Source organism: Filicampus tigris, chromosome 2 (genome assembly GCF_054856515.1).
Source record: "Filicampus tigris isolate MCC_2025a chromosome 2, RoL_Ftig_1.0, whole genome shotgun sequence".
NCBI lineage: Eukaryota > Metazoa > Chordata > Actinopteri > Syngnathiformes > Syngnathidae > Filicampus > Filicampus tigris.
Window position 1 is genome coordinate 12,357,196 of NC_141218.1, and position 24,733 is coordinate 12,381,928.

The following is a 24,733-nucleotide window of genomic DNA, read 5'->3' on the forward strand; positions in this document are numbered from 1 at the left end:
TCGTAGCACACTATGACAGTTCTACGTCCAAACAGTTTTTGTTTACCTGAAAACAAATGATTTTACACACTTAATCTAATCTATTGTGTTAATTTCCGACCCTTGCCCCTTTGAGAGGCAAAGCGGTACAAACAAAACAGAGAAGCGAGCAAACAGGCTTTGTGTTGCCATTTGAGCCTAAAGGAACCAACTGTTCCCCCCCGGCTTGGATGTGCTGTGCATGTTGAGGCGGTCTGAGCTAACGGCTGAAGGGCCGCTCTATAATTAATGGGCAGGAGGCCTTCTCTCTGCCACAGCATTCAGGGCTTAAGGGCACAGCTACACACACGTTGAGGTTACCGTCTTTCTCTTATGCTTAGGGACTTAGTAATTTTTGTGCTCTTTCTTAACGTGCTAAGAAGGCCCCAAAGCCACGTCTATAGAGTCATAATTGGTGTAAAGGAAGTATGTTGACGTGACGTCTCGACTGAGAGGCGACTGAGTGGAATTAATCTTAGCCTGGGTTGCTAGTGGAAGTTATGGAGGGTAAGGGTAAGGGTTTACTGTTCATGTACAGTATAGCATTTTATCTCATCGAGGCAATGACTGTCTTCAAAAATTGCCACATTGGGACTCTCTGCAGTATATCTTCAGTCTGGATGCATTAAATGGCAATGGCTGCTGGTTGGTTGCACCTGTCTCTATTTTCAGCCTGGCCCAGCATAAGGAAGGGCTCAGACCCACTCCCACTCTGGCCATGTTTGCTTTTCCCATTTTTTTCCTCCTGTTGCACAATCAAGGACGAATTATCTGTCTTCCGGAAAGAGAGCGAGAGAGAGAACGAGAGTGAAAGAGCAAGGCAGCCCACTAATTTGAGATGGACTTGATTGAGCCCCGAGGCCAAAGGGATGGAGCCCACATCCGGGATGCTAATTCTAACCATAACACAGCTAACATGTGTTTTGCACTGATTTGAGATGGGCTCAAAGTAGCCGCTACCTTCTTCCACTGCAAGGAGCCATTCTTTCTTGTGGCGTGTTCTGCGGCTTTCGGGCCCACCATGTGTGTATTTATAGGGGCCAGGTCATGACACACGTACATCGAGTGCTTCTTCTTTCTTCCGGGACATGAGGCAGTGCCTGATTTGCTGCTTTTGAGCATTTTGGTTTGATTAAAGTGGACATACAGCATTATGGAATATTGACTTTTTCGTAGCACAAACTCAATTCACTTCACAACATGCAGCAGTTTGGCAGATAGAATTAGAGAGCAATTCTTGAAAGAAGAGGCTACTTACAAAAATGGATACTGTCATAGAGCTAGCTAAAAATAGCATATTTGGGGCAGTGTTGTAACCCTCAAAGCAATGGATATTTGAACACAAACTGTGGAGCAGCACAGGCAGATAATAATACTCATAAGCATATATTGTTTATCATCTGCAAAGAGCAACTACTATTACAGCTCTTCTATCGTCATATACTGTACATCCGTCTGTCAGTATGATACTGCAACCAGGTGGCCAAGGTATATTCACTGAAAGGAGCAGCATAACTGTTGAATTGAAGTAATAAATGTGACAAAAGTGTTAACATCATGAAGTGCTATTTTTCCTATATAAAATACACATTAAAACATTTTTGGGGTCTGGAATGGGTTAATTGCATTCCCATTCATTTCAATGGGGAAAGCTGATCCTAAATGTCACCTTTAGGATACAACAAAACTAAGCCAACCTACCCAAGCACAAATATTAACAATCTGATCAGATTTGGCAAATGTGATTTTTTAAATCGCTGCCAAAGGAGCAATCCGAGATGTGTCGAACGGACTATTTTCCATGTAATTGTTTCACGGTATATTCATGGTGTAGAAGAGTGGAATAATGACTCACAACTGGATAAGTGTAGCTTCTTGACAAAATATGTCGCTTTCTGGCAAATTTGTGTTGCATCGCCGCCGTAACGAATGGAACTTCGTTGTAAACCGAGGACCTCCTGTAATGACTGCATGGGGAAAACTAACAGCAAACTTGGCTGGTGATGTCATTGCACTCCAAAGAGCTTATCTACTACTCTCGCCAACAAACCAAAAAAAAAAGGGGTTGACCCAAGAAATATGTTGTGTTGTGCTATCCTGTTTTGTACATTTCCTGAACTCCAAGGTGGAGGGCAGGGGGGAACATTCACTTTGACGAAGGTCATCCCCCCCCCAAAGCATTTGTGGCAGTCTGGAAAAAGCATTAGATGGAACGGGAGGGAAGGTTTGAGCTATTTCCTCTCCTGTTTTGTTTCTTCATCATCCAGGAGAAAAGGAAAAAAAAAGAAAACGGTGAGGTTTTATTCTCCTCTGAGTGTCACGACCATTGTGGCCCGGGGAGGAAGCAATGACAGGAAGATGGAGGACACACGTGTATTGCAAGTGAACTGGACAAAAACTACTCATGCATCTGGTGTTCTGCACGTGTGTGTCACAGAGCGCATTCCTTTCCTATACTTAATATACACACACTACTCACAAAAAGGGATAATGGGCTTTAGGGGAGAAATTTCCGAAGGGGCTTGAAATGCACTGTAACCTTTACAGATGAACTTGATTTGAACTCGAAGGTTTTGAAGACACAAGTTCACTTTTTTAACGTTTTAGTCCATTTTGCACAACTTGCTGTTTTCGAACAAGAAGCTGACGGGCAAAATTCCCAACAGGTGTTCCATCAATATACATTTCCAAGGACGGCCGCTTGTATGTCTTTCTGTGACTCTTCCAGTTTGCCTGCATCGTCGTTGCCATCAGCAAGTTGCAACTGAGGTACAGAGGGACTGGAAGAGTCACTGAAAGGCATAGAAGCGGAAATGATCATTTCAAGCACCTGTGGATGAAATAGTGAAGTCAACAAAATGCACGAGCGATGTATGGAAAGCGCCGGGTACAGATAGTGAGACCGCCCACTTTCTTTCTTTACGGCAACCCTCTTTTTCCTTGACAATCACACTATGTTTTTATGGGATTCATAAAAGTGATCTATACGTATTATATGTGGCGCCTCAAAACCAGACAAAGGGTTGTAGTTTTCCGCTGTAGTGCGTTGGCAGATGTGCAGGGCTAAATCGTTCAATGTGCTGATGCGAGTGGACAAATGTCTGCTTATTTATGATAATGTAACTGTGAGCCCTACCTGTGACATAACAGGCTCCTAATTTACATAACATTCCCCAAACACACACACACACACACACACAGACCAAGTTTCTCCGCACATGACACAATCAGCAAGGCTGGGTGAAAATCCAAAGCCACTTTCAACAGCTGGACTATAATGGCTGAAACGATATCATGCAGAGGCACTATAATAAATAAAAGACAGTAATACCACCACAACACTATTGGTTAGTGCAACTATGGCGTTTTGCATTGTTTGTTAGCATTAAGCTAAACACATTTTCCATCTACTTAGGTAGTGTAATGAAATACTTGTACTTTGTTCCTTCCCACCACTGGTGAAGGGTGCTATAATTTATTTTACCCTTGGGATATTTTGACAGAAGCATGTCACTGACATGTTATTAAAACAACCCAAGAGCTGTTTTGAACGGTGAAAAAAAAAATGTCTCTGTATTTTTTTTGGTTTGCTTTGTGCAACCTCAACTTGCAGTACCGGAACAATGACAAGCACTCACTCTCCCAAATATACAACATTAATGTGGAAATGAGTCTTGTGGCTTTCCTCAGGTGGTTAACAGACTTGCTTTGGGGAAACCACTCCGGCATACTGTTGTGCAATCCCCTCCACGGTCACAATCCACAAAACGCATTGGCTGCAATCCCACAGAAATCAATCCAGGAAGTGGAATCATTTGTGCAAACTCGCTGAAAACATCATTTGAAGCATTTCGACTTTTATCCGCACACATATGATTACTATTTTAAATTCGGTAACAAAAAGGAGAACAGGCATGGTGCAACACTGCAGCCTCGCTCGAGGCAGCTGTCCTGGAATGCGGGCTGGCACAGCAAAGCCAGCTCTTCAATTATTGCTGATGAAAACAAAATGGATGCAGTCTGCTGGGCACGCAGCTTCTAATTAGTGGCTTCCGTCTTCCTAATTGCTTTCTCTGCGTCGCCCCCTCGTTCGGGGATCGGACCAATTGGCCGCGCTGCATTTAGCGCGCTTTGTTTATCTTTGACAGAAACCATACACCATAATCAAGGCGCAAAGTGAAGGTTTTCGACGCAGAGAATAGTCGAGCCGTTCCTTTTTTTAGTCGTGGACTTTTCTCTGCTTTTAAAAAGGGAATAAATCGGCATTGGCACGGGAATTAACCACAGGAAAAGCCTGTGCGCTAACTATATGTTAGAGGACATGCTGTGCGTGCTGGAGGCCAGGCTGCTTTTTTTCCTTAATAGCCGTCTTTAAAACATCCCAAGTTGGTTCTTAAGACGTTTTTTTTTAATGTAGTAAATGCATGGAATTCTGCCTGCTAAAAGAATACGACCATTGACTCACAAATTAGGTCCTCTCAGAAGTTATAAATGAGCCATTTTGTCTCTGATCTCCATCAGGAAGTCATGTTTTTTTTGGGGTGGGGGGATAACACAAAAAATACTTGCCCTATTTTAGCACAACACTGTGGAGTGGCTTAGGCCTTTCAATTACAGAAAGGCCGCAAAACTGTCGCAACGGAGCTGTAAAAGAAGAGCTGTTATTGAAGTTGTATAAAGTCTGATAACACCAAGTCGTACTAAAATCAAAATAGTAAAGGAAAAATAATGTAAAAATCATGACTCCATTTCCGGACACAACAATTTCCAGACACTAAAAATATGTTGTTTTTTTTCAACTTTGTAGCAAATAACTATAGTTCAGCATATAGAAAATACTGTCACATATATATAAATGATTAACATGGATAATGAAAATTAAAAAAAAAAAAACGTTACTGAAGAACCTTGATAGCATACGGAAGATGGTGAGAAGGGGAAAGAGCGTAGCTATTTTCATGTTTTATGTTTTTTTTTCCTATTTCTTCTGTCGTGTTTCTAGCCTTCTTTATCAAATGGATGGCACTTGGAACTTTCTGTCGTAAGAAGGCATACTCCACAATGAAAGCTTGCGTCCCCAAATCGAGGCAATAACAACTCTCCTGGTCTGCTCGGCGACACTCGGGCAAGTTAGGGCAACATTGGCGTAACATATTCTGTCAAAATTTAGCCCTTTAAAAGCACACCAGGAGAATAATAATTCCACCGGACTTTGTGGCTTACTTAGTAGTCACACGCAAACTATTTTGAGTTTGTTCATTTATTGCGACTGCTAAGTAAGCCACTTCGGAGCTTAAGAAAGTGTGGTGAGAAAGTGCTGTTACACTGCGTGCTTATGTTTTTTAATGGCGTACTTTTGACAGAATGTGTTACGCCGACGTCACCGAACAGAATGGCAGGGTTCTCGCTTTGAGAAGTCAAAAGCTTGCATTGTTCAGTAAGGCTTGCCGTTCCTTAAACCCTTATACACAACGTAGGAAATGCTTTGATTGAACCACATTTGTTGTACAGCAAGACTACACAAAACTATTTGACTGATTTCTGCAAAACGTCTGTGGAGTGGCATCAAGGTGCTGAACCTAATTAGGATTGTTTGGCCTTGGATTGTTATTTCCTTATTTTCCATGAACATGTGGAAACACTATATACACCACTGGCTTTTGTATTTAAACAAATCTAATAATTCCGGCCGCAAATGTGTCATGACATCCCTTTGCAGCGCACAAACACGTGTTCTTTGCGTGCTCATGTGCTGCTACTACAACAAACAAAAACGAAACATGCAGCCCTGAATAAACAACACAAATTCGCTACACCATCTGCCATCTCGCCCTTGCACAAAATGGCTAACATCACGAGCCTGTGTATTTACACAACTTATATGACAACGATATCCTTCTTCCTGCAAAGGTGACATTAAAACGACATCATGAGAAGATTGATTCCAAGGGTGAGTCATGTTTATGACAGGCAACAAACGCTAACTGTGTGTGGTCTGTCAGAGGACGTACAAGATGTAGAAGTTGAGACAGTGAATAGCTAGTGTGGGGAAATGAAGTGCAGGTGAATTTCTTCAGAGACGAAACTGTGGACGGCAAGAAAACTGAGCGCTGCGGCAAAGTGGACACTATGGAGTACGCTATTCTCAGGCACAGCAACATGGCAAGCTAATGTGGTACTTTGGGGCAGACCGGCTGGTTGGAGGAAAACTGCATTTGAGTAAGTGGAGTAATTCGACGCAGCGTAAAGCGCACGCTAACTACGATGTGATTTAGTGCAGCTCGATGAGAAGGGAGGCAGGCTCGCAAAGCGGCAACCGGATAAGCCATAAAGATGGCGGAGATATGCGAGAGGGGAGGAAATGGAGGGATTTCGCTCCTCTATTTGCTTCTCCCTCTCTCGTTCTCTCTGTCTGTTTACAATTAGCATGCCGAGAATGAATCTTCCACGAATGACCGCTCAGCTGGCAGCCCCCCGACTAGTCGGGAACAAGGGAGCTATTAGTGGAGGAGCTGAGGAAGGAAGGAAGCGGGGAAAGCCAAAAGGGAAGGCCGGCCAGCTCCGAGGCCCGCGGAGGGGGGACGGGAGATGTGAGGGTAGGTGGGGGTTTTCGGGGTGGGGGGGGGGAAATCAGAGCAGGGCTTATCCACACATCTCCCCGAGGCCATCACCACAAGGAGGAGGAAGAGGAGGAAGATAAAGGAGATTAGTTCGGGGATATGGCCTGAAGGACAGTGGAGGATTTAGGCCGGGACCTCCCCGCGGCCCTTTGACACCAGAGTACCCCCTTGTCCAGGCGTGAGACACACCCACTCCCAACCCCACGGGCCCATTTGGTAACAGGTCACACAGAGACAGACAAAAAATTTTTTTTAAAAATAAACAAAGTTAAAATGATTATGTTGACATTTTAAGGCATATTCCTGAGGGGGTACATTTTTTTTAGTAGTTCAGTCTTATTTTAGATTGTTCTAGATCTGTTGACTCTTGAATAAAAATGTTTGAAATGAATAACCAAATAAATGAATGTTGACTTTATAATTGTCTTTGTTGTCAGTTCCGATGCTTATGTAAAGTCGATCGGGTTAGGCTAGTAGGAAAAAGTAGTGCCTCTTGTGGCACTAAGAATGTTGACTTGAGTTAAGGTGATTCACTTATACAAAAGGAGTGCTTTACCACTTTGCCATCTTGTGGCACCTCTAGGCAATTATAACCCTTTTTATTATAAGCTCTGGGCCCACACCATGAGTGCAAATTGGCTCCTCTCGACACGCAAAGATCTTAGAACAGTCAAGATGTATCATTTCAACACAGAACCTTGATACCAATTAATACGCTCCCATTACGCAGTGATATGGTGGCATTTAGTGGCATCTCGGTGCATTACAAAACTACCACAACAAAACGCTGAGAACCGGGATCTTTAAGCCATTTTTTTTTAACTGGCCAAGCAATCAAAAACAAAATGAGAACACTCGCAAGGCGCTGCTGTAGGCCACAACTCACCCAAAAGCTCACACAAAGACTAACCAACCATGTTCCTGAAGTCACTCACAAGGCCACGCCCCGTCCAGGCACGTATACAAAACTACAATTGTTGCTGCTGCTGTTGCTGCCCCACTTGTCCCAATGTACAGTAATTGCACTTTAACTGGTTTACCCTTTTACATGCAGACTTTTTTTTAAATTATGCTTTTTATGATATTGCTATTATGCTATTTTTCATTGTCCTGACCGCTGTAAATGACTTGAAGATGACATATAACGAATATAGTGAATATAGAGTGAGGCACAAGCTCCAGCAAACAGCCCCCCTTTCACACGGCCATTCATCATTGTGAAAGAGGAAATGAAGTGAGGCTTCTGCCAAGAAGCAGCAGGGGGCCCAGAGAGGCCTCAAAGACCTCCGCAGTGTTTCTGTCCCGCTTTGCTGTTGTTGTTGTCGCTGTCCCTCCAACAGGGTCGCTCGCTAACTGGCACAATATGGATCTGGAAAAGCATGGTGACACACCATCACAATGTCTCTCCTACTCGGCGTTCGACAACTGTTATGTACAGTGACCGATACGTTATCGATACGGAGTGGAAATGGGGTTTTCATTTCATTTGGAAACTAGCTACTCTAGACACGTCGAGATACCGTTACTGCCACTCGTTTGTTTGGCATGTCTCTGAAAATAAAGTGGTGCCTTGACTTAGGAATTTAATTTGTTCCTTCACGCTCAAAACGTGTACCTCAAATCACTATTCCTCAAAATAGCCCATCGCATATTTTTTTAAGAATATGTTCTATGCAGGCCTACTAATTGAAACATAGCATTCTGATTAATATTGTGTTTGTGGACTATGAGTGAAGCAACAAAATCCACCCGTTTTTAGCCATCTCTCGGGGCGGCCATTTTGTCACTTCTGTCGACTGAAAATGACATCATAAACACTCAGGGCTCAGATAACAACCAATCATAGCTCAGCTTCAGAAAATAGGTGTGCCATGATTGGTTGTTATCTGAGCTCGGAGGGTCTGTGATGTCATTTTCAGTCGACAGAAGTGACAAAATGGCCGCCCCCTGAGATTGCTAAAAACGGGTGGATTTTGCTGCTTAACTCATTTTAATCAGACCTGAAATTTTTGGCTCTTTTCCGATGTCTATTGTATATGGTGTTTGATGTTAATTGATTGATTCCACTTTATGTATTATGGCCTTTTTATTGTATTGTATGTAAAGTGCTTTGTTACAGCTGTAGCTGTTATGAAATGCGCTATATTAATAAAATTGGATTGTATTAGATTGCATTTTTCATATGAATCATATTGCCTTGTTTCAACTAGTGGGTACAAGTCTAAACACGGCAGAAGTCTAAACACGGCATTCCGATTAATATTGCGTTTGTGGAATATGAGAAATTCACCTGTTTTTAGCTAGCTCAGGAGGTGGCCATTTTGTCACTTCTGTCGACTGAAGATGACATTGAAGTTGCTCCGGGCTCAGATAACGGCTCAGCTTCAGAAAACAGGTGAACGTTTGACGTTTTGCATTGTGTCTTAGCAATAAGCTAGCAGACTTTCATAAGGCCGAGTTGTGTTTGAACTTTCCCCAAATGTGGAAGTGGACATCGCAGAAACCTTTTTATCAAACAGAGGCGGAAATGGCGACGTCGAAACGTTAGCCCCTCGAGTCAGCATACGGTACTCCCATTTCAAATCCCCACCAAAGACCTAAAGCTTTTACACTTGTAAGCAGCTCTTAATTTGGCATTTGGTAAGCCTGGAGCGGTGAGACGAGCTCGGGGGGCTTCGGCAGGGGATATTGGGAAGGTACAAAGAGGGTATTATTTGTTGGCCCCGCCAGCTGCTCCCCAGCCACCTTCTATTCTGCGTGAGTGCATCCGGATGTGGGCAAAGATGGCTCCTTGTTGTTGAAGAGGCCGTATAAAGAGGTTAATGCATGCTATTGTGCTATATACACTGCACCAGAGGTTCTCGGTTTTTACAGGTTTTTACATTGTATTCTTTATTTTTTTTTAGAATAAAGACGTCTTTCCCAGAATCAATGCAAAATCTGGGCATAATTTTAAAAAAATTAAAAAGGAAAAGTATTGTGGAGTATTTGCATTATCCATCCATTATCTGTACCGCTTCTCCTCACAAGGGTCGCGGGGCGTGCTGGAGCCTATCCCAGCTGTCTTTGGGCAGTAGGCGGGGGACACCCTGAACTGGTTGCCAGCCAATCGCAGGGCACACAGAGACAAACATCCGCACTCACAATCACACCTAGGGCCAATTTAGAGTATCCAATCAACTTACCATGCATGTTTTTGGAATGTGGGAGGAAACCGGAGTGCCCGGAGAAAACCCACGCAGGCACGGGGAGAACATGCAAACTCCACACAGGGAGGCCGGAGCCGGGATCGAACCCACGACCTCTGAACTGTGAGGCGGACGTGCTAACCAGTCGACCACCGTGCCGCCGTATTTGCATTATTTTAAGCAAAATTGTCTGCCAAAGAACAGGAAAGTTGAACTTGGAAATAAAATTAAACCAAGAAAAAAAACAATGGCTTAACATTAGTGTATTTATACTACACACATCTATAAAATTACTGTATCACAACAACTAACAAGTTATAACACCTTGTTAAGATTTTTAAAGGGGAAAAATGTTTGAAGCCTAATGCTCTTGGACAAAAGTTGGCTGGTGAGACTTTTTTTTTTTTTTTTAGGCAGACAAAGAACAAGATATGACATGAGATATTTCATCTTGGTTCGATTTTAGTTTGTGTTGTTCTAAGCCTGATATTACCAAAATAAAGTTTGTATTTATTTTTAATTCATTTCTTAAAAAATGACTTCCTCCCATAAATTAAATTTTCACTTTAATATCATATTACGATGTTATCTTGGAAAAATACTGCTATTCTTGTAAGACTACAACTTTTTGTCCTAACAAGTCTTTGTTGTTCTTATAGTTTTTTTTTGTGAAAAAAATGTGACTTCAAACTTTTTTCCCCAAATATGAATTTGTTATCGCCACGTTACAACTTGCTTCCCAGCTAAAATAGGAAACTTTTCAAATCTGTCGGCATTTAGAAATACAACAAATAGTTCTGTTAAAATGGCATTAGGATTATGATGGGGGCCCTTTGAAGAAATACTCCCGTGTAAGGAGTCCATGGACCCCAAAAGTTTGACAACCCCTGCCCTACACCTGTTGTCATTTTAAAGAACCGCACGCTCTACTAACGTTCCAAAGCTAACCTGGAATAAACATTCTTGGGGGTGGAAAAATGTCATCTTTGGAGCATTATTGCAGGAGGGGAGCAGCCTTTCATGAGAATAAACGAGATTTCCTGAATGGAGAGCATTCCAAGGACGCCGGTGGTCTTGGCTTGCCAAGAAGCAAGACGACACATGCTGGAGGATCGTCTGCCAGGTAACACAAAGAGCTCTCATTTCCTCCTTTTATAACACACACACGCACACCAACAGGATCACACACACGCGCATACACAACCAAAAACTAAATATGGTGAATCGTTTGATTTGTACATGGTACAACTTGCTTTTGGGATCCCAAATCAGTGCTAAACTGTTTCTTTCACGCAAAGACCTTACTATATTGCGACTTTTATACAGGCTAAGCAGGATATTGCCGCGTCTGTGTGCAGTTTTATGCAGAGACACAGAAGCCTGCAAGGAGAGAACTAGAAGGTCTATCTTGGAGTCTGTGGCATCCGGGTGCAACGATTAATGGACAACTAATTGAAATCAAATGAATCAGTAATTATTTTTCATCATTGATTCATCCGTTAGAGACCTTATTGAACTAGGGATGAAACGATATCCAAACATTGCGATACCATATTATCACAATTATGAACCTCATAATATGATAATCATCACGAAATTGTGGGAAAGTTGGTGATGTAAGAAAAATCTTACGATATTGTAAAAGCACAACATTGTGTTTCTGGACATCATAACAGCAGTATCAAAAAAATAATGTTGGCCAGTTCTTCCATTGTCATGTGGTCCTATTGGCTGAGCGGCTCAAAGTATGATGGTCGATATAGTTCACAATGCTGTGTTCGGCTGAACGGGGCAAAAAGTCATGTTTTTTGACAGCGATATGCTGCTTTTGATATCGTGACATGATGACGACAATATTGTGGCAATTTTCATCTCGCGATATCACGATGTCGCTGTTATCATTATAAACCTAAAACCAGTCTAAACCTCAAAGGAACTGTTATTTATTTATTTGATTTCTATTTTCTTAAGATTAAAACATTTCTACAATGCGATTCAGGGTTGTGCTTCAATAATTAGACCCAGATTTCACATTAAGTAAAATTGTGAGTAGATCATGACGAGACCATTATTATTTCAGTATATGCATGTACAGTATTACTTTTAGTGACATTCATGTTTGGTGGTCTACCGTGACATTTCTTTCAATGTAAAATGTGATTCAGTTCAACAAATGTTGAACACACAGATTGTAGATAACTTAAGTCGGTGTAGATTCACGGATGCACACGCAGAGAGAAACCCACATGCACACACACGTAAACTGATCCTAATACAGCTCTTGAAGTTTGATACTTGCCTGGGGATCCTCCATGCCGAGACACACACACCTTCCCAGAGATCATCCATATCCTATTACTTGCTCGCAAACAACACACACACAAAATCTGATTTTTTGTGGGTTTTGTTTTGCCACCACCGCATCTAACTGCACCACAACACGCTTTCTTTACTGCATCCTAAAACATTCTGTCTTTGGAATAATGTGTGACAGCGCAGATGCTCGCGGTCGATATCGAGGACATTGTGTTCTGTTTGGAGCAATGCTGAAAAGTGTATTGAAAACCAATTTCACGCAGGACAGCGTGTTCCCTTTTTAATCCTTGAAGGCAGAGCCTGAGAATGCCATCACGTTAGGCCAAGAAAGCAAGTAGAAAATGGCTGAGTTGCGGGACTCGCCGACGGCTTGAGACTTGCTTGAAACCTTGAACGTTAAGACCTGAAACTTACGCATATCGCCGCTGTCTGGCAGAAACCTCGCATCTCCAAAATAACTACTTTTCAGGAAATTCAAACAAAAAAAAAAAGCCATCCTGCTTGAATTAGCGCACTCCCATTGTTCAAGCCGATATGTTATTTTGCTGTTATGTACTGTTGCGCAACAACGTCAACATAACTATCATGTTCAATCGCTAATTTAATGCCGTCAAGAACACGTCACCAGCACTCAATCTGTACGGAAGCATTACAGCATCCAAACTTTCAATCTTGAGTCGATATAATACTGCATGGCTTCCGTAGATGAAAAGGTGGAGTTTTTAGATTTGTTATCAAGCTATTTTCAGCATTTGTGAATTGGTTGATAATGCATAAAAATAACAAATGAGTGGCTGTCAGACCAATAATATCCATTTGTAAAAAATATGTAATTGACCATATTTGGACATATGAGGTTCTGCCCAACAGCGACGATATGTGACTTCCACCTATAGAAAATCAAAACCAGTTTTGACTGGCTGGCTTCAAGACTGCTTCCTGTTGATTATTTTCAAGGCGGCGCTTTACATCAAAACAAAATGAACAGAGCAAAAAGGTGGACGACTCATGCCAGACGCTTGTGCATTCTTTTATGAAGTTAGCAATTACGAGGAGTGTGCGTTCCATGCATACGTTTAGCTCCGGGATATTTAACTTGGGTTTCACGCAAGACATTCCTCCAATACATGATTGACTTGGCATGAAAATATAACTCACAAGACTTTTACAAATTGCTATTCATTTCTAATTTCAACACTGAAAGGTATTGATTCACAACCAATTGGGCCGGTCGGTAGGCTCTATATTTTGGATACGTGTACTTTCATATATTTATTTATATGGTTTCTAGATCCGTTCGGTGCTTATGAAGTGCAGTCCACATGTTTACATATCACTGTTTCATGAATCATGAAAAGTTGTACTTTCATTTATGACTTGCTGACTTAAGTTTATGCCAAACTTGTTTGGTCAAATTTTGGGACGTTATCGTAGAGAACGCTTAAAAGACTGCAAGTCAAAGTGTTAATAAATAGGTTAACGACTCTAATTGAAGCAGATCAATTCAATGTCTTTCCTATTAAATCATGGCTCATTTACGTGTATTTTAGTTTAAACCTAACCTATAACACCAAAACATTTATGGATAGTCAATCTGAGATTGTTTATAATATAATATAGAAAAGTGTATTGTCTTTGTAAAGAACAATGCATCGGAAGACGACTTTGGAAAAATAATCGTGTTATTAAACCGCACTTGCAATATTGAGGTAAAACATTTTTTTTTTTCGCCATTTGATTCTTTGTCTCTAGGGGTAGAAAATGCTGGTTTCCATTTGGAATGCCAACCGACTCTGAAAGGTCACACGAGTTTCTCCCTGGCCTCGAGGTGGGAACCGCCATTGATTAAGGGGCGGGATGCAAATCCGCGTAGCGGCAATCACAGACGAGTGCTTTGAATGCAAAGGAGGAAGCCAAAGCTCCATTTTAGCTCATATCTGAATATTTACCGAGCTGCCCGCTAATTACACGGGGGTGCAGTCGGAGCGTGATTGCAATTAGCCAACGTCCACACCGGCTCGGAGAGGAAAAATACTGGCAGATGTTCAGGCTGCTCAGAATGAATGTGCACCTTTATGGATGCGGAGCGCTTGTTTTCAACTCCCGGCGGCACGCGGACGACGCGGCGAGAAACTGAGGCCACATGCTCGACATGAAGGAAATGAATACCATGGGGAAAAAGTCCATTTGAGCCAAGAGATAGAAAAGATTGCCACAAACATGATTTCAATTTAGGCTTGTTCATAATCAAACGGTTGGCACGTACACAAACAACACACGCGCAGCCAAGTTTGCTTGAACGCAGTGGTTGACAAACCGGGGTCCACGAGCCTGAGCTTGGGGCTCGGCAAAATAATTAGCAGTAAATTATTACACTGATACCTTGACTTACAAATGACCCGACTTGTGAGTTTTTCAAGATACAAGATGTCACCGGGGCAATGTTTTGCTTTCATCTACGACCAAGAGAATTACACTTTGTCTCTTTAAAACAGCCGCATAACTTTGCCTTCGGATATTCCGTTATCTTAACTCATTCACTGTCTTTTCACAGTCCAGCCATTCAATCCCAGGAATTTATTTAGATTTATTTCTTTTTTTTTTTTTCAAACGTTAGCGTAAAAGAGGGTCTGAAAATGTCTGGCAGTGAATGAGTTAAACATATGACAGAGATTTTCTCTAAAGAACAAAGGGCGTATTATGAAAGAAATAAAGTTCCTTCTTTTAGCACATTTTTTAGAGAATATATGCCAATTTTTTAGACATCATTCTCAGAACTTTTCATCCCAATCATAAGGCCAAATAAGAATGTTAACACTGAAATTAAATATAGGACAACAAAAAGTTGAAATTAAGTATCAGTTCAATTTGAACACATTGCACATATCATAACCATAAGAACAAAATTTCTGGAGCCAAAAGGTTTGAGAAGCATGCTAGATGACAGATTGGACATGAGTTGCACTGCATGTAACTTGAAAGTCCGGTTTGGCGCCCTCTCCTGTGCGGAAACAACACTGCAGGTAAATGGCTTTGGTTTTTTTGTGAAAGGAGAATAGATTTTTGGGGTAGTTCTCTATTCATAAATATATTTTAATGGCTTTGGAACTCAGTAATAAACTAAAAGAAATAACTTAGATCCGTTTTCAACATGACATGTGGCTCACTATCTGGCAAACTATGGCCACACTTCATTGCTTCTACCACCTTATCATTGCAAAGACTACATGTACAATATTTGGTTTGGCAGGCATTTGCTCAAAGCGTAGCTAATTCAAACCCAAACCTGAAATCTCAAAACAGGCTTCAGGCCGTAATTTGAAAGCCTAACCCTTGTTTGAAACCCTAATCTTGGTTCAAAACCCTCAATTGAAACTCCAACCAAGATTGATAGTCTATCTTAAAACCAACATTTGAAAACCTAACCCTGGCTTCAGACCCTAACCCTGTCTTGAACTACAATTTTAAAAACCCTAACCCGGTATTTAAACCCTATTTTACAACCCTTAGCCTCTCTTGAAACCAGTCTTGAAATCCGAACACTGCATGTTAAATTAACCTTGTTTTAAAACCCTATTTTGAAAGACTAACCCTGTTTTTAAACACTAACCCAGTCTTGACACCCCAATTTGAGATCCTAACTCTGTGTTTAAAACTTACATTGCAACCCTTAACCTGTCTTGAAACCCTCATCCGAAATCCTTGCGCAATCGTGCAACCCTAATTTGAAACCCTAACTGTAGTTGTCAACGCTAATCCTCGTTTGAAACCCTAATCCAGGTTTGAAACCCTTTTACCATTCATCTAAAGTCTTGAATGAACAAAACCTGACCAGCAAAATGCTGGTTTCATAAAAGTCATGCATCATCCATATTTCAAATTAAGAGATTAAGATTAAAAATATTTGTATGGTGATCAGAGTGTATCCTGGCATTCTGGGGAGTTGCTTGGCATCTTATCTTCAATGTAGTCAGTTAGTCTTTGAAGAGAGCATGTTCTTTGTATCAAGACCACTTGTGTGGCTTCTGTTCGTCTCCTTCCGCGATCTGATAAGAGACCAGTTGGTCACTTCTGGTCCAAACCAACAAGAAAGGAAAAACAAAAACATCTGCAAGTAATCTGCAGCGCCGTAATCCGATTTGAGCCTCCTGATAGCGAGGCTCTCTAAAACAAATGGCCGGTTCACTCAAACAATAAAGTAGCGAATATACATATGAGTAGGGGGAAAACAGTCTCACTATCTGGCAAGCTACATCCAAACTTGCCACCTTATCGTGAAGACTAAATTTTAGGTCTATTTTATTCAAAACATGAGAACAAACACAAATTTCAAACCATAGTTTGCAACCGCTAAATCTAAACCAGTTTTGAAACCCAAATTTACCCCAACTCTGTCTTGCAACCTTAATTTGAACCTCAAATACTCTCTTGAAAAAGAAAACCTAGCTTTGTACACCAATGCTATCTTGGAGCGATAACATGAAACCCTAATCAGTTTTGAAACACTAAGCCTGTCAAATTTGAAAACCTAATTTGAAACCATAATTTCAACCCCAGCACTGCCGTGAATCCCAACTCTAAAAGCCGAACCCCCTTTTTTATAAGACTGAGCCAATCTTAACACAATTTAAAACATTAAAACTATAACCCTGACTTGAAATCCTAGGCCTTCCTTGAAACCCTAACAAGGCTTAAAATCCTACTTTGGAAACCCGAACCCTAATTTGAATCCCACTCAATTTCAAAACTCTAATCTCAAACCCTAGCTGTCTTGAAAACCTGAGTTGAAACCATAACTCTGTCTGAATTTCAAACTCCCAACATTTCTTGAAAGCCTAGACCTGCCATAAAAATCAAATTCTGTCTTGAAACCTTAATTTGAAATGACAAGCCTGTCTTGAAACCCTAATGCTGCTTGATGGCCTACTTTGAAATCCTAAACTTGTGTTGACAAACCTGAGCCGGGCTTGACACTTATTCAAAACCATCATTTGAAACCCAAACACTGTCACCAAACACTTTTTTCGAAACCCCAATCTTATCATGAAAGCTGAACTCAGACTGGAAACCCTTATTTAAAACCCTAACCCAGGTTTGAAAGCCCACTTTAAAACCATGAAGCTGCCTTGAAACCCTAACGCTGTATTTAAATTCTAATTTGAAACTATAACCTTGTCTTGTTGTCTTGAAACCCTACTTTGAATTCCAAACTGTCTTTGCTTGAAATCCTAATTAAAACCATAACTTGAAACCCAAATTCGGATTAGAGTTTCCAAGTAGGGTTCATGCTGTCACAGCATGAACCCTACTCTAATCCTAGTTTGAACTCCTAACCCTGGCTGTTATTTCAAACTTTAACTCCATTTCAAACCCTAATCTGAAACCATAATGATGACTGAAACCCCAATCCTGACAAGAAACATTGTTGTCTGAATGTGTAACTTTCAAAACCGCAAAAGAAAGAAAGGAACGAGCAAAAAAAAAAAAAAAAAAAAAAAAAAAAAAAATTTACAAACCGGTCATGCAACCGAGTTTGCAGTTTTTGCAAGTCGCTTTGAGGATGGCGGTCGCCTCGCACATCTTTCCACTTCCGACCGCGTCTACAAAGCCGCCACATTCATTGGAGGGAACAAGCAACAAAATGATTAATTGGCAGCGCAGCCTTCAATTAAAATCAAATCCCGGGGGCGGAAAAGCGCATGCCTGAAATTCCCGCCGATTGATTCAATATTTATTTTTGCTCTCGGCGCCAAAGAACGCACAACGCCGCAATGCTTCCTTGCGCCTGATTTCCAGCAGATGTGGAGTAAACAACATGAAACGGCACATTTTGTTTTATCTGTCAGGAAAGGAGGGAACGGGCCGTTCTCCTTAGTGTCTTTCTGTGTTCGCCGGGTTGTGATTCAGCTGTGTTAGTCACACCGTATATGTACCACACTCACGTTTTCCGCTTCGTGCGTCACAAGGTCGACAAAGTTGAACTTGGAGGAAATTTGCCAAAACAGAAATCATCCATTGGATAACACAGTATGTGTTGGCAGGGGCGGAAATGCTGGAAACGCTAAACCCGTCTTGAAGCCCTAACCCTGATTTTAAACCGTAACTTGTGATTCCAACCCTAAAACTGAACTTGGAATCCCTAATCACGGCTCAGCTTCAGAAAACAGGTGAGCCGTGGTTGGCCATTACCCGAGCCCTGAGCAACTGGGATGTCATTTTTAGTCAACAGCAAGTGGCAAAATGGCCGCCACCTGAGATGGTGAAAAAATTGTGGATTTTACTGCTTAACTCACATTCCACAAACACAACTATCAGAATGTTTCGACTAGTGAGCCTGCATAGAATATATTCTTGTAATGAAACATTTTCATTTGACCTCCGCTTGAGACCCAGACTAGAAATCCCAACTTGAAAACCTAACTCCAACTGGAAACTCTAATATAAAAAACTTGAAAACTTACTTCTGGCTTGAAACACTAACCTTTTATGAAACCATAAGACAGGCCTGAACCCAAATTTAAATCCCTAACTTGAAATTTTAATTCGGACTTGATATCCTAATTTGAAACCACAACATAGGCTTCAACTCCTGATGAGAACTCTTAATTCTGACTTGAAACTAACATTTAAAAGCTGAACCCTTGTTTGAAATCCTAAATCCGTCTTTAAATCCCAACATGAAACCCCAACACTGTCTTCAAACCTCAGTCGAACCCCAACCCTGATTGATTTAATAGCCTAACTTGAAATCCCAACAGTGAGCAAATGGACCTCCTTCACTAATCACGTGAGCATTCATCATCATTAAAAACAATGGACTTCACACTCCTGCAGGGATGCTTGAGTGACGGACAACAGGTCTGTTCCATCCACACTGGAATCAGTGCACTTTCCCTCCACTTGTTTCCACTTCCTTCACCTCCTATGCATGCCCCCCCCCCCCCACCTCCCCAAACAGCTGAGGCCCCCAAGAGTCTCCTTTACACCACCAACAGCTGACAATGACTGCATTGACACCCCGGCATCCCTCATTCATTTTCTGCTCCCCCGACCCCCCCCCCCCCCCCCCCGCCGCCCGCCCCGACCCCGTCATATCCTGTCATTTGCATTGGAATGACCACCCGTGCCTGCTGTGATGTGTATGTGTGTGTGTGTGTGTGTGTGTGTGTGTGTGATTTGACAAGGGTTAAGACAGCGTGTTACACATCCGCATGACTCGACATTGGATCAGTTAACAGTCATTTCATAAAGATCTGTCATACATTGACAGCTCTCCACCGCAACATAAGTGACTATGCGAGCCCATTTATGAGCAATGCACTCACACTCAGCACTTAAGTTTTGGGGGTGGTGGTGGGGTTAGGGTGATGCGATTTCTCAGCTGCCTGGGAGACCACTTCCTGAGAGGCCCACTCGTGGAGGGGAGATGCATGGGGCTTCCCATCTGTCCGAGCCAGCAACAAAAAGCCTGAGCGGCCTCCCCTACCGAAAAGAGTCCCCCACCCCTCGCTACGTCTTCGCAAATGGAAACTGGGTGCTTCTCGGTTTGAAGGCTACAAAAGGAGTTGGAAATGAGCGAGCGGCAGCTTGTCAAGGAGAAGGAAGCTGCTGTCACTCCGCCACTCTTACAGGAAACAGACCAAGGTTGGCATCGATTTAAAGTCAACCACTACAGTGTTTCCATTGTGGCCACCCCAACAGTGGACGTCCCTAAAAGGGGAAGTCAACCTAAACATTTCTTTTTTTCAAGAATATGTTCTATGCAGGCCCACTAGAACAAGGCATTCTGGTTAATATTTTGTTTGTGGAATATGAGTTAAGCAGCAAAATCTAGCCATCTCAGGGGGGCGGCCATTTTGTCACTTCTGTCGAATGGCTCAACTTCAGAAAACAGGTGAGCTGTGATTGTACGCTACCTTAGCCCTGAGCAACTGTGATGTCATTTTCAGTCGACAGAAGTGACAAAATGGCCGCCCCCTGAGATGGCTAAAAACGGGTGGATTTTGCTGCTCAACTCATAGTTCACAAACGCAATATTAATCATAATGCCTTGTTTGAAGTAGTGGGCCTGCATAGAACATATTCTTGAAAAAAAAAATGTTTGGGGTGACTTTCTTCTTTAAAAAATGCAGAATACCACATATTATATGGCCCAACTAATATAAATCTATTGAGGCCGATTCCAAAATTTGGCAGAATAAGATTCCGATAACCAATTAATCAGCAGATTAATAATAAAAAAATATAGATAAGGAATAAAATAACCTATTTTTTGGTCACTTAATGCTTACAACAATAAAGATATGAATTACAGGCAGAACATTTGAATGTTTTACAATCTACATAAATTGGCTGATTTTTTTGGGGAGGAAAGAAAGTTTGACTGTCATTTTTGTTGTATGTTGTAAAGTGCTATTGGGGGAAAAAATAGCAATCAACCAAAAAATTGGCTGATCTGTGCTCTTTTAAAACAGCAAATATCGGGGAGACGATTAATCAGTCAGTTCCTGATATATTACACATAGTAAATTAGTCACCAGGTGTATCATCTACTCCCAGTGACATAAAAAACAAATGTCTTCTTTTGACACGCCACAGAGAAAAGAGTTGTGAACAAGCCTATCAAATTGTAATGATTAAAAAATAGGCACGTATGTAAATTGGGGCTTCAAAAACGTGAAAAAGCAATCCGTGTCCGCTGAAAGCGCAGAGTGGAGCGTGGCTACACTCAAATGTCAATCAAATACCACTGCTACTACCTGGAAACATGGACGCTACTTTGTCTAACATGTTTCTTAGGCCTTCAAATAGCGACATGCTTGCGCCGTGAAAATAACTGCTTAAAAACTCAGGTGGTTTATATTTACGTCGTTGCGGGGCTTTCCACACCATGACAACAAGGTGCTGTGAAGCAGCCATGCTAGCCTGAAACCATCCACATGCTTGAGTCTCAAATCAAGTCTTTTTACTCTTCTGGCTGAAAATGGTGGAAAACAATTTAACGCTATAGCGCCACAATACTACTTAGCACTCAATTGTTGACCATTTTCAGCAATTATCAAACACGTAAAATGAATTTCCAAACACGGCTATGGCTTCACTTAGTTGGGTCTTCAAAACGGACAAATGGCCACCTAAAATAGATGTCATAACTTTCCTGTCAGAAAATAAAAATTGTCTTAACTATAGCACCGGATAAATAGGCAAAGACATTTGAAGCGGGATCTCTCAGACTGTAAGGCAGGCGTGTTAACAACTACACCCACCACATGTATACAGAAAACTGTTCCACCTTCAGTTTCCCAATGAAATGGTTCCTCCCAACATCCATGCAAATGTCTTTGCGATGGCTCAGAGCCAAAGAGGCAAAAAATAGACACGCCGTCTGCCCTTTAAGAAGCACCAGGACACTCTCCTTCCTGTGTGCCTTTGAAAAGGCCCAGACACGTCCTTTGATGAGCACTCAGGAAATTTCATTAGGCCACAGATGGGCGGATAAGAGAGCAAAGAAAGCTTTTTTGTGGACGGCGAAGAGGAGGAGATAAAAGAGGAGACAAATAGAGGAAGGTGGAGATGTGCCTCTCAGAAGGGTCACCAATGACAAGGGGAACTCCTACTAATCATCTTCAAGTGACTAAATCAAGATGCTGCAGTTGATTGGAAAAGAGGCCGGAAACAATGTTTTCGATCATCTATCATCCCGCTTGCCAAAACAAATCTCCACTGTGTTGTAAAATGATGCTATATGCTATGCTGAGCTACAAAACATGTCCAAATATGGTCAATGTCATATTTTTCCACAAATGGAAACTCTGTCTGTTAGTTTTACAACCAATTTTAAGTGTTGTTAAATGAATTAACTCGCTTGAAGAGTTGAAGTGTCTTAGAAGTGTTATAAAACTCCGCCTCTTCCCTCATTCTGCAGTAGCTGTGTGGCATTATGTCTCCTCAAGCGTCTAGAGTACAAATACAAATATAATTGCCTTACTGAACAGTCCTGATAGACATTCTCTTACACTTTTAAAATAGTCCTTGTAAAATAAAATATCTAATTATGTATTTCATATTTTTAATTAGAATTTGTTTTTTAAATGCAGGTCCGTGTACTTATGCTAAACCTATGTTTAATTTTGAGATTGATATTGCTGATAAAGTGTTGAGCAAAAGTTGCAATACCGCAAGCATTTTATGATTTTTAAAAATGTGTAAACATTTACAGGTGTGTATTTTCACTTTGTCACAATAGAGTATTGTGTGCAAAATGGTTAAGGATTGTTTTTTTATTATCTTTTTTTTTTTTTAACTAAAGAATCCCTTTTAGAATACTGGCTGTCGTCACATTGTCGTGTTGAATAATTTCTCATGAGAGCCAAACAAAGTAAATGAAAATGTGTTGTTGTATTTATCCACAGCAAACAAAGCAATGACAGCGTCCCAAAGGGAGAGTGAAGAGAGGCACCTTTAACCTCATCAATCATGTATAACAGTGGCGGAGGGGGGGGCAAGGAGGGACGGGGTGGGGGTCCTTATCAATCACAGACGAAAGGGTAGCCTGGCGTGTGTTTACCTTATCAATCATGTCCGGCCGGTTGGTGGCGGCCAGCACGGTTACGTCGCCGAGCTGCTCGATGCCGTCCATCTCTGTCAGGAGCTGCGCCAGGACCCTGTCGCCCACGCCGCCCGATCCCGAAGAGCTGAGGGGGGAATGATGGAGAACATGGCGGAAAATGAGCGTAAATGACAGGATGTGATGAATGATGGATGTGAGATGGGGGGGAAAATAAACAGTATGTGAAGCAGTGGTGGGAACTAACCAAGTACAAATACTTTATTACTATACTTAAGAAGAATTTTCAAGTATAGAGGATAGAAAAAGTCCACACAACTTTATTCACATCAGTTTTTTTGTACTAAAAAAATTGCCGTGGAAGCTCCCTCCTTATCACGGCTATGTCAGGAAAAGCCTACTAGAACATATGAGCTTTATTTGGAGTGAATCCGAGACACGTGTGCCGAATCTGTGCCAACTCCCATTTAACAGGAGTTTGAATGTGATTGGCTAATTCCAAATGTTGCCACATACGCAGTTATAAGAGGGTGTGCACACTTCCGCAACCACATTATCTCAGCTGTTATTTTTATTTCCCCTCTTGAACAACTGTTATACTACACTACAGAGGTTGTACGTACGTAGCTGTACTTCTACTTAAGTACAGAGTGTGAGTACGTTTGCCGCCTGTGAAGTGAAGTGATGGAGTAGGTTAGAAGATGTAAACAAGGGTTGAAACAACAAACGTGCCCAAAAAAGACATACATGATGGATGGATGGTAGCGCGGGCAAATTCCCTGCAAGAGGAAGTGACATCCATCACCTCTAATTGCTAATATTCGTCTTGTAAAACGCACACGACTCGTTTGAAAGCCTCCGTTTGTGTGCTACTAACAGCTTCTTTCATAAGAAAAAGGGGAAAATAAACCCGTTGGCAGCAGTGGTTGAGCCATGCTGCCAATGATGTCATCAAAAGGCACCAGAACACCGGTGCCTATGGCAACGTTTTTATTTGTAGCCTTTTGCAGCTTGACGAGTCAAACAGATCCACCGCTCGCTTTTTAAATCAAATATATACAATTTTGATATCTTCTTTGTACATACATCTTTTTTTATTGGGTTTCTACTGTTTTTATTTTTAAAATACAATTTATTTTTTTTAATTGTTTTTTACTATCATAAACTTTTACATTTTATATCTTTATTTTCAATATGCTTAATATTTTCTTTATTTTGTATATTTTCAATATATTATGTGGTTTTAGATTTTTCTTTAAATAAAATATTTTTCTATATTTAGAATATTTATTTCTGTTATGATAGATTCTTTATATTATATCTGTGCTGTTAACATTATTTAGTATAATTATTTTTTAAATGTGTTCAACATTTCAATTCGATTTCATGTGGACATTTTTTTAAATATTATATTAAAAATAAGTATTACTGCATTTTTAATTTTGACTTTCAAAACATGTATCTTTTGAGTTACTCCCCGAGATTCTTTTTATGTATATTTACTGCATGTACATTGTTTTGTGTTTTTTATCTCTTTGCTTTTTTTCTATTATTTTCATGCTTAAAATATTTGAGAGTCAAAAAGACTTTTACTTTTAAAACATTTGTCTTATTACAATATTCATTAAATTAAAATGGAGGACTTATCTGATATATACATACATATATTAAAAGTTTATTTTTTAGATGATTATTTTGTTTAATTCTTCCTTTTTATATTGCATTTTAAATTGTATAAGCACAAGCATGTGGTATTTATTAATCCAAAATTCAAAATGAGCAATACTTGCTTGACTTCTGAACAGGATTGTGCAATGTTTGTCACCTTTGTGTGATATTCTTTGCGTGTTTTTACAGCCCCCCCCTTAGCTCCATCTGGCTTGCTTTCCTCAATTCATCCCACGAGTTTGGACTCGTGGCAGATGGGCTGACAGATTTACAGGTGCTTCTCATTTTTTTTTTTCACGCGTCGGTGTGGGGAATGGACGCACACGCGCCACGAGTCAGACAGAGGTGGTCCGCCT

At 41.1% G+C, this 24,733-nt stretch overlaps 1 protein-coding gene across 3 annotated transcripts in view; it reads right to left on the bottom strand.

The window, feature by feature from the left end:
• The window catches only part of afg2a (AAA ATPase AFG2A), a 119,039-nt gene that overhangs the window by 56,263 nt on the left and 38,043 nt on the right, over nt 1-24,733 (bottom strand). For 2 of the 3 annotated variants that reach the window (XM_086024174.1, XM_086024175.1), the window contains exon 15: nt 22,710-22,836. In XM_086024174.1, the coding sequence (XP_085880300.1) occupies nt 22,710-22,836 (127 nt within the window). Of the gene's footprint in view, nt 1-7,423; nt 8,008-22,709; nt 22,837-24,733 lie in introns of those variants that run through there. The other variant, XM_086024176.1, reaches the window with a different exon arrangement.